The sequence below is a fragment of the Nicotiana attenuata genome, chromosome 2 (genome assembly GCF_001879085.1).
Source record: "Nicotiana attenuata strain UT chromosome 2, NIATTr2, whole genome shotgun sequence".
NCBI classification, from domain to species: domain Eukaryota; kingdom Viridiplantae; phylum Streptophyta; class Magnoliopsida; order Solanales; family Solanaceae; genus Nicotiana; species Nicotiana attenuata.
In genome coordinates this window covers 52,926,507-52,937,654 of record NC_031990.1, presented here as the reverse complement: position 1 = coordinate 52,937,654, position 11,148 = coordinate 52,926,507, and the positions used below count along the sequence as shown (strand labels likewise).

Genomic DNA, 11,148 nt, shown 5'->3' with positions numbered 1-11,148 from the left:
CCCATTACTATTAGATTTGAGATATCCTGCCACCTTATCTTGAAGTTATCTACTTTGTCATTTACTCCTCCATTTCTTTTTTTATTTTTTTTTTCTTTTTGTTGGCCAAAACCCAGTTTACCGACTGTTTGAAATGCAAAGCAATTTCGTCCGACGTTCGTAATCCTCTTTTTCACTTCACTCCGAAATCATGGCTTGTAATTACAGCTCATTGTCCTCCTTCTCAGCAATCCCAATTTCATCTAAATCTGCATTTCCTTCTTCTTCTCGATGTAATGTCAAGTCCAGAATCTTTTGCTCCGTCGGAGGTATAATTTCAAGCCTTTTGACTTTCTAATTGCTCCTCTTATATTTTTCAATCGTTCAATGCAGCTTAGTTTCACCAGAACAACGCGTTTCTGTTTGTGATTGGTGATATCTGTATGTGTTTTTCATTTGTTGTTTCTGAATCTTCTTTATATATCGTTTATTAATTTCTATGAATGGTTTATTAGTTTAAGCTTATTATGTTATACCTTGGTCCGGATTTTGGCTAAGTTAGGGCTTATGTTATGATGAGATATACTTTTGGAAATTCGTCAAAATGGTGCAGTGGATTGCTGTTTCTAGAACTTGGTTATGATCGATTAACTGAAGCTGAAGAAAACCTATTTGTTCTTAGGTAAAAATTAACTACTTACATACCTAGCAATTTTTCAAATACGTTATTTTCCTCCAACTCTTTAAACATTGTACTATCTTCCCCTTTTTGGTCGTCCTTGGAAACAGATTTATTTAGGCTCTTGATTTTTGTTTACCAGAAAATTGGGTGACTAAGAAATTTTTTGAAGTAGCTTGAGATGGTTTGTCCAAGTCTTAGGTTTACATCCAAATGCATAAGTCCATTGCTGTCACAAACATACAATTGGAAGGGCTAAAATGGGACTGCTTAAGAAAATTCACTTGGGGCAAGTTGTATCAGAAGAGCTACAAACTCTCGCGGTCAATGTGGTCTTAGCTAACAATAGAATGCAAATGATTCATATAGGCAATACCAAGTACTAACTATTTCAATTTAATACATATATTTTGTGTTACACTTACATTAAGTTCAGAATTTACTAGAGGTTTTTTTTTTTTAATAATTTGGCATGTATAGGGATAATTGTGAGATTAGAGCGCCTCTCTTTATGAATTCTCGGTTTGCCATAAAGATAGACAATTTAGCATTGTCATGAATGTGCCTAACTAGAGCGAAATGGTTAGGCGAAGATTCATATAGCAAAGTCCTACTAGTTTGGGATTGATGTGTAGTTGATGATGAAGGAATTTTTGAAAGACTTGTTAAAATACAAAACCTGCCGACCTCTCTTATACAACCAAGGAAGAATAATCACACATGTTGAACAAACAATGGCATAAATGAAGCTAATACAACAAAAAAGTTGAAAAAAGATGTCAAAGCTTATGCCTTCAAAATAAATAAATACTAAAACAATGTAAGTATAATTCAACAAAAGACAAATCTAATCCGGTAATTTTCCTCCACTGATTTCAAGGATACACGGTTCTCTTCGTTTAATTGTACGTGCCATTATATAGTGGTCTGTACAAATAATATCTTATGTGGAATTAGCACAAACCATCTAATTCTTAATAAAATCACAAGTTTAAAATATTTCAATAACAAGTCAAAACAATGGTTAGTTTGATTGGGAGAAGAGGATGAAGAATGACAGAAGAATTAAGGTGATGGAAGGAGGAAAAAAAAAGATAACAAGAAAATTTGAAAAATATAGAGATAATGCTACAAAAGAGATAGGTAATTGGAAAAATCACAAGGTGAAAATGGACCCGAAGGTTAATGTTAGATTTAGCTACCACCTTAAAAAAGGAGACCATTATAGAGTGAGTCAATGGACGAAAATGCTAAGGATAATAGTTTGAGGGGAAAATTGCTAGGTCGAGTTTAGGGTACTATAGTGCATTATAGCCTATTCTTTAAAGATGTTATAGATTACACAAAGTGTTGCATACTCATCCTAATCAATAACGGAATTACCTAATAAAAAGCTAAAGCTACTTGTTTCTATATTTTTGTAGGCAATTACATCTCTAGCTTTTCAACTAGGTCGAACTTCATCAAAAACTTTTCAACTAGGTTGGAATAACTTATTAGTAAGACTCCATGGGAAATGAGCATAATTTTTACTGAATATTTCTCATACTCTTTTCTACAACAAGCTAAATGAATGAGCAATGTCCTAAAGTCAAACAGTGAGCTATTAAAGATAAACCTACATATCCTTTAGATTCTCCTTGTACTGAATCCGTGGCTAGTGTCTCTTGCATGCTTGTGTTGTTGCACTGCACGTTGGATTTAATGTGCTTATCTCTCAGGACTAGAAACCTTCTAATTTTCCAAAATTTCAAATAGATTTATTGTATTCTTTACATGGTCGCGTGATTGATGCTGCTCTTAATTTCCAGGAACTGTTGCTGAACCAAAAGCTATAAATGCAACTGAACCTTTGTTGCTTGATGCTGTTAGGGGTAAAGAAGTAGAAAGGCCTCCTGTTTGGCTTATGAGACAAGCAGGGAGGTATATGAAGGCAGGTTTATAGTTCTGTTTTAACTTTGAGTATATCCTGAACTTCTCTGAGAGATCTTAACTGCATTCCATGCTGCAAATTTTGACTTACTCATGTTATCCGCTCTGCAAGAGATGATGTATTCTGTTAAAGATAATCTTTCGCCTAAATGGCTTTGAATAGATAACTTAAAAATTCGTCTTTAGGGATCTGACATTATATACTCACACCTACTAATTGATGTACCTGAGATGCATTTTCTCTACTAATCAGCTGCTTGCATGAGAATGTAATGGCTTTATCTTTCTGCTTTGTTTGAAACTTAGGAGAAAAGCGAAGGGCTGGTAAAATTTTGTGAATCATATTTGTTGGATGTTTCATTGGACTTCAAGTAGGACGACAGAGTGTGCGGATCATAAAGCTTGAGAAGTTTCAAAGCTCTAGTTCTGCTGCCTTTGTTTTTGAATTCTATGTTAGCAGTTTTAAGGCTTGATCTGCATGATTTCTTATGTGGATCTATTTTCTACACTTGCATTAGAAATTTTCAGATCATTTCATTTTCCATCTAATTACTATTCAGCATTTCTTTTGTGTAGAGTTATCAAATCCTTTGTGAGAAGCATCCATCCTTCCGTGAGAGATCAGAAAATGTAGATCTTGTGGTAGAAATTTCTCTACAGCCATGGAAAGTATTCCAGCCTGATGGGGTAAGAAACTTTATTGCAGTCCTATCTCGGCATGTGTTTGGTGTTGCATTTATTGTTGGATATTTCATTATTTTTACTTTTTACCAGAGCAGTATCCCCATCATTGGGTGTTTCATCACAAGCTATCATCTTAGCTCTATTATTGGTTATTGGTTTGTTCTGAATGGTTTTCCTCATGTTGGCAGGTCATTTTGTTTTCAGATATTCTTACTCCGCTCTCTGGAATGAACATCCCTTTTGACATCATAAAGGGGAAGGGTCCTGTCATATTTGATCCACCGAGAACAGCTACTGATGTTGAGAAAGTTAGAGAATTCATTCCTGAAGAATCAGTTCCATATGTCGGAGAAGCATTAACAATTTTGCGGAAAGAGGTTTGCTCTTTGTTTGTTTTATTTTTAATATATATGACCTTGGAGGTTATCTGTTAAGGAGCATTTTTCTCTTTTTTTTTTTATGTTGAAATACCAGAGGTGGAAATAAGTTGAGGGATTTTGTTAACCTCCAACGAGGAGAAACTTATTGCTTCCTTCTGAAAATTCATGTATGATGATGTTCGAAAAAGCTGCATATGTTTGTAGTTTGAGATCTTCAATGTAAAGGAACTTAAACTTGCAGAGCAATGTTTTGTTTGCTAAATATTATGGGCAGTTCATGTGATATAAACTGTGATTTGCTTATAGAGCCCGTTTGGCTTAGCTGATTTAGAGTAGCTGATAAACATTAGGTGCTGAAAAGCACTTTTAAGTGCTGAAGCTGATTTAAAAAATAAGCAGTTACGTGTTTGGATAAAAGTGCTGAAATTAATAATAAGCAGCTGAAGAACTGGGTATACGAAGAGTTTTGTTCTAAAAAGAAGTATTTTAGGGATAGAATAGTAAATATTTTGGTCAAAGCTAAAGTGCTTATAAGCTGAAATTTGATAAGTTGGGGGAGACCAACTTATGGCTTTTGGCTTATTTTTGGCTTATAAGCACTTAACTTATAAGCACTTTTAATTTTACCAAACGCGTAGATAAGCCAAAAAGTGCTTATAAGCCAGTTTGACCAGCTTATAAGCTTAGCCAAACACCCTCATGGTCTCTTGACAGAAAGATTCAGCATCTCTACTAATCTCCTTCTGTTGTCACTGTATGAGATCCTTGGGCAAAATGTTGTAAAATTATACTCCAACTGTTAATACACTGGATATGGAACTTAAGATATTAATGGCTTGTAATAATTATTGATAGTGGAACAAAATTAAGAATTGGTTGCACAATTAATTTGCTAGAGAAAGCATCACATCAAATTTTATATTTTAAAATTTGATTAGTTTAATAAATTGAGTTCTTGAAAATTGTAAAAGTTTTATATGGAGCACAGTGTCAACCGCGAACTGGAATGATGCCATAAAATTGAAATGGAGTAACAGAAAACTTTTGGGCTTTGCTTAAATTCACAACCTGATTACTGTTACTATAACCTGTATGCTACCATGTTGATTGTGTTATAACTTATCTTTGCTTTGCTAGGTCAATAATCAAGCAGCAGTTCTGGGTTTCGTTGGGGCACCATTTACCTTGGCATCATACGTGATTGAAGGCGGTTCCTCTAAGAACTTCACAAAAATTAAGAGATTAGCTTTTGCAGAGCCCAAGGTAATTTACTATTGCTTCTCTATGTTACTAAACCCTACAGTGACAATCATAGTTTGTTTAATTGATTGGATCATATTATGTTTTCAATCCTGATCTTTTTATTGAATCTTCCATTGATATTCCCTGGTCCTGCTTCCCGTATTAGGACAGCCCAAGCAATGTTGATGGATATTTCACATTCAGTACGATTTTAATTTAGTGCAGGATTTATTTCAACCATCCATTGCTTGGAGTTTCTCTCAAACCAGTTTCAATTAAATTGCAGAAACCTTGATATGTAGATACTGATCCTATTTGTTGTCGCACTTCTCTCTGTTGTGGGAAAGAGAGGGGATAGATATTTGGAGGCTGTCATCGGTTATATGATGACTTATGTATCCAATCGGTTACAGGAGCATTGTTTGTTCTGCTTTTTTTCTTTTCTTTCTCCTATAGAAGGTAGGGCGAGGGTTTTATCCGTTACCACTCATAAAGAAGTCATCTTAGCTCTGTTTATTCCTTACCACCAAAAACAAGTCATCTCAGCTTGGAGTTTCTCCCAGAAACAGTTCCGATATTGGATTGCCGAGTTCGTGATTTGTAGACGTTGATCCTCTTGTTGTCACACTTATATCTGTTTAGGGAAAGGGAGGGGTAGATATTTGCAGGCTATCATTGGTGATTTGATGACTGAATTCAATCAATTACAGGAGCGTGTTTTTCTGCTTTTTTTCCTTTTCTTCCTGCTATGAGTGCAGGGTGAGGGTTTTACCATTATCACCAAAACAAGTCATCTTAGCCTAGTTCCTAAAGGTGGGTGATATGCTGATGTGGTCTTTTTCTTTCTGTTGTTTTCACCTGGATTTTCTATGGTTTGGCAAGCTGCCACTGGGCTCCCTCAAGTTTGAGCAAGTGGCAATTCTGTTCTTATTTTGCCAAAGGATGGGCCATGTACTTTGTCGCCCCTAGCAAAATCACAAGTTGAAGAACGAAGCCTCGTTCATCGAGGTCTAACCAAGTAAATGCATTAAGAAATTCATCAAAAGGAAACAGGGGAAAAATAAATCAGGAAAATCACAAAAGCACTGTCTTATGTCAATCACTCTCTTGTTAGAGAGCAGTAAATATGTTATGTTATATTCCAAACCGAAAATAAAAAGAAAAGGCATGGAGCACATTCTACTTTTGGGGCAAATAAGTTTTGATTCCTAGAATTTGAACTGAAAATTGTGATGTGAGGGAAAATAGGAGGGGCAGGGAGAAAGGAGAAATCTTTTTTAGCACCAAGGTTTCTTGGGCCTTAGATTTGTTTTTTATGCAAATGCGAGAAGGTAAATGTAAGGACAAGAAAAGGGGAAACTCAGAGGTGTCTGATGGAAGGAGAAAGGAGAAATGTAAATTTAAGGGAAAGCTAAGCTCAGGCTCTTTTGTCTAATTGCTCGTTGCGAGTTTTAGATGGTGAAACAAAGTCTATTGAAGATTCAGTTGGTTCATTTCCTTTCTTTTCTGCTGGAAGCCAACAACAATAACTCTAGAAATAGTAAAGCTGCCATATTTTTGAACCTGAGGGGCTGTATGCCATTGTTATTGATACCTGACTTTTTAAACAAAATAGCCTTTTCCTGTTGAAAATTTAATTAGCATGTTAAAACAACCTGCAGATCCATCCTCCAAAGCCACCCTGCCCAGGAGAAAAGAAAAAGACACACTGCTGAAACATTTGACAAATCCTGTTCTGCATTGGATCATGTGATCACCAATATTTGGAAGTGGCATTAAATTGAAAATGGCATAAATCTTATGCATGTAAATTTCCACACCCATGATCTACATGTTATTACATGTCCTTTCAGGTGGTTATATCAATGAATACTTGGGTTATGATTACTACTTAAAGCACGGTCAATCAACTCCCTGTATCAATTCTCCTTTTGAACATTTTATCACTAGCTTATGCTCTGCCAATTTATGTTGCAATGTTATCAATTGCTGTTGATATGTAGGTCCTTCATGCACTGCTTCAAAAATTTGCGACCTCAATGGCTAAGTATATCCGATATCAAGCTGACAATGGTGCTCAAGCAGTACAGATCTTTGATTCATGGGCCACAGAGCTAAGCCCAGTTGATTTTGAGGAGTTCAGTTTGCCTTACTTAAAACAGATAGTTGAATCAGTGAAACTAACCCATCCTGATCTTCCGCTGATTCTTTACGCAAGTGGATCAGGTGGCTTGCTTGAGAGACTACTCTTGACAGGGGTAGATGTGGTCAGCTTGGACTGGACAGTTGATATGGCTGATGGTAGGAGACGACTGGGTCCCAATGTGGCTGTACAAGGTAACGTGGATCCTGGAGTGCTTTTTGGCTCAAAAGAATTTATTACCAATAGGATAAACGATACCGTGAAGAAAGCTGGCAGAGGGAAACATATTTTGAACCTTGGACATGGCATCAAAGTTGGTACACCTGAGGAAAATGTGGCTCACTTCTTTGAGGTTGCCAAAGGTCTTAGGTATTAGAAACAGATTAGATTGTTATCAATTTTAACCTGTTCCATATTTTCCACGAGGGCTTTCATTCTTCGGCGCATTGTTTCATTTGTATGTAATGCTTCCTATGAACAAGGGAAAATGTAGCTCACTTCTTTGAGGTTGTCAAAGGTCTTAATTTTGGAAACAGATTAGATTGTTATTAATTTTAACTTTCCAGAGATCTCTTATTCTTCTCATTTGTATCTAATGCTTCCTATGAACAGGGAAAGAATATATTCAAAGCATTATTTCTGGAATGTGTTTTTTTCCCTCTATCTGAACTGAAATTGAAGCTAGGTTTTCTCATTGTGTATCTGAGAGTAAATTCTAACTGAAAGTTGACTGGTTCAACTTTGGTAAAGTTTTAGAGTTGAACCCACTAAACTTTTTATATATTGGTTGCTGCAGTTTATTTTCTTTTTTCTTCTCTCCGTCTCTGCGGTTTGTTTGCCAGTTGCATATACTTTTTCAGGAAAGAGAAGAAAGCTTACTGTTGTGGGGGAGGTGGAGGTGGAGGTGCCTTTGGTAAATGGTAAGCCTATTCAACTAGGCTTGATTTTCTCATTATTTGCAAGCTTGATTTTCTCATTGTTTGTCAAGCTTCTCTGCCTCAGCTCGACAGCTCCTTTCTACATCAAGATCTGGCCCTTTCCTTGGTAGGTAGGTTTATCCTCACTCGTCCTGGCCTATGCACACCACAGACGCTAAGGCAATATTGTATATGAAGTAGAGGATTTTGCTTCTGATGTAGTTAGTGAGAAGCTAAGTTCCAGTTTTAGCTTTAGCAAACATGTGACGTCTCAACAGTCTAGACATGCTCAGCCATTATTCTTCTACCATATTTTGTACTAGAGAAAAATCACTCTTTTTCGTGTAGGCAAATTTAAAGCAGTTTCGTCATTAAGGTCCGAACATAGCACAATATTTAGTCCAAGGACCAAAGCAAATGTGTGTGTGTCATATATATCATAGCATATTGTGTTGTCATGTACCTCATGCTAATAAGTACAAACGTTTGATAATATAGAACATAAGTATGATGAGTAACACAAAAATTGAAGGGGAAAATGAAAATTCAAACTGATGGAGATATAATTCATTTTCTGGTGATGAGTTGAAATATGGGAGAAAAAAATTTCATTAATAGTTGTTTTCTACTTCAGTCATGATTATAGTTTTTATTTGTACACGGCCAACAAATTAAGTATTACATTTTCACACTTAATTAAAATTCATTTCTCGATTTACCATTATGTGTAGTTGTATTTACATTATTACAATGTGGTGATGATAAAATTCAATGCAAAGAGATGAACTGAAAATTTGGTCTTTCTTTATTATTTTGTCTAAATTATTTCTTTTGTATAAAATTGTAAGTTTGATACTGTCACGATCCAAAATCCAACTAGCCGTGATGACAGCTAACCCAACCCGCTAGGTAAGCTAGTTAACAATAAACCAGTACAAATGATATTTATTAAGAGAAGAAATGACAATACAACCGAACTATTATACAAAGAATTCCCAAGGATTGATAGTACAAATAATGAGCTTCTAAGATTTAGATTTTTTACAAGACTGGACTGAAATAATTACAACATCTGTAGAAATGTAAATGAACAGAATTCGAATCTAATGCTACCAAGGACAAGTGATAGCCATAACTGGAACGTAGGTACATCTTCAGATTTAGCTCCCGCCATACGCAGCAACATCAGCATCCAACTTCTGCACGCAAGGTGCAGAAGTGTAGTATGAGTAGAACCGACCATGTACTCAATAAGTAACAAACTTAACCTTAGGTTGAAAGTAGTGACGAGCTGGGACAAGGGTCAGAGTCCAACTCCAATAACCAGCCACAGTTCATAATAATATAATAAAAATGGTACAAGAAGATAACTCAGAGATAAGATGCTCAACTCGTTCACAGTTATGAAAAATAGGTATGCTTTTCAAGTATAACAATATATCCCAAATCCTTCACCGAAAACACCAAAAGCACATGAGTAAGTTTGAAAACTGTGATATTCCCGAAACCTTTCAAAAATAACTAATCATTTTCAGATAGCATGAGGAAAGTACGTCTCTATGCCTACATGTCAATATGCAGGTGAAATCATAAATGTTACCAAAAATCGAGTAGCGTGAGGGAATGCACCTCTATGCTTGTATCTCAAGTACGCATGTCAAATGCAATGTATCTCAGTGATGAACTCGTGTACTCACACTCTCAGAGTACTCAATCTCACTGTCTTGTATTCTCACTCACCATGCTCGACACTCGGCACACTCAGTCACTTAGTATTGTACAGGGCAGATTCAGCCAAAAATCAATAGCAACTGACATTCAGTCACTCAGTACTGTATAGGGCAAATCCAGCCCAAGGCAGATCCAACCCAAATATAAAGGTTTAGGGCCAGATCCAACCCAAATATAAATAACTGCAAGTATTGTGCACACTGTGGATATGCAAACTCCGGAGCGGCCGATCCAGCCCAAGCAGTATAATAAGGCAATCTTGGCATGAATCAATGAAGCCTGCTGCGGCGTGCAGCCCGATCACATAAATATCACTCACAATAGGCCCTCGACCTCACTCAGTCGTCAATCTCTCTAGCCTCTCGGGATCACAACAATCATGCTAAGAAGCCCAAATCAATGATAAGAGATGTGACAATATACAATAACAAAGACTGAGATATGATATATAATGATGAATGCGAATGAGTACATAACTGCAATTAGGCAAATAACTCAATAACAAAGAATAACCACTATGGGTCCCAATAGTACCAACATATAGCCTACAATGATTTCTAGCATAACTTACAGCTCAAGTGCTCTAACACCTCGAGTACAGTAAAATGTTCAGATAAGATAGCTACACAGAACCATGAAACCGACTAAATCACAATTCATACGTTGCAGCCCACACTCCCGTCACCTAGCATACGCGTCACCTCAACAATAGCACATAACACATAATTCGGGGTTTCATACACTTAGCACCAAGTTTAGAAGTGTTACTTACCTCGAACAAGCCAAATCCAATACCGAGCAAGCCAAACGATGCTCGAAAAATGCCATCTCGCGCATAACAACCTCCGAACGACTCGAAACTAGCCAAAAGCAACTCAAATACATCGAATAAAGTGCAAGGAAACAATTTCAAATGACAAAGGTCGAATCTTCAATCAAAATCCCAAAATCGATCAAAAAGTCAAACCAGGGCCCGCACCTCGGAACCCGACGAAACTTATAAAATCCGACAACCCATTCAATTAGGAGTCCATCTATACTAGTTTCATTCATATCCGACCCCGAATCGATGTTCAAAACTCAAAAATTCACTTTATGAAACTTTAGGCAAACCCCCCCCCCCCCCAATTTCTCTCTTGAAACCCTCAATCAAATGCCAAAAACGAAGATATATTCATGATATAAAATCAAAAATGAGTAGAGAATAATTATCCCAAATCACATGGTGAAAATCGCCTAAAAATCGCTACAACCAAGCTTCATAGCTCCAAATATGACCAAATGAACAAACTCTCGATATTAAATATTTTTGCCCAACTGTTCTGCCACGTTTCGTGTGCCAGACGATCCCAAAACTCGCTTTTAATATCTCCAATGGATTCCTTGTGAAATTCCAATTAAGTTAGGCTTTTTATCACTCATTTGACCTTACAATGAAGGAGATATGTTGGTTTCAATATT

General features: G+C 36.5%; 1 protein-coding gene across 1 annotated transcript; it reads left to right on the top strand.

Moving 5' to 3' along the window:
• On the top strand, positions 1–7,686 carry LOC109210063 (uroporphyrinogen decarboxylase, chloroplastic-like). Its single transcript, XM_019373438.1, has 6 exons — positions 1–308; positions 2,470–2,591; positions 3,167–3,277; positions 3,463–3,651; positions 4,792–4,917; positions 6,900–7,686. Exons 1-6 carry the CDS (start codon positions 191–193, stop codon positions 7,413–7,415), a joined length of 1,182 nt encoding a protein of 393 aa, XP_019228983.1. The 5' UTR covers positions 1–190; the 3' UTR covers positions 7,416–7,686.

What these genes read in the sequence shown, in the direction of transcription:
- LOC109210063 (XM_019373438.1), top strand. Translation starts at nt 191, where the DNA reads ATGGCTTGTAATTACAGCTCATTGTCCTCCTTCTCAGCAATCCCAATT. An exon ending in AAGCAGGGAGGTATATGAAG is followed by an intron (nt 2,592 to 3,166) that starts GCAGGTTTATAG and finishes TCTTTTGTGTAG; the next exon opens with AGTTATCAAATCCTTTGTGA. An exon ending in TAACAATTTTGCGGAAAGAG is followed by an intron (nt 3,652 to 4,791) that starts GTTTGCTCTTTG and finishes TTGCTTTGCTAG; the next exon opens with GTCAATAATCAAGCAGCAGT.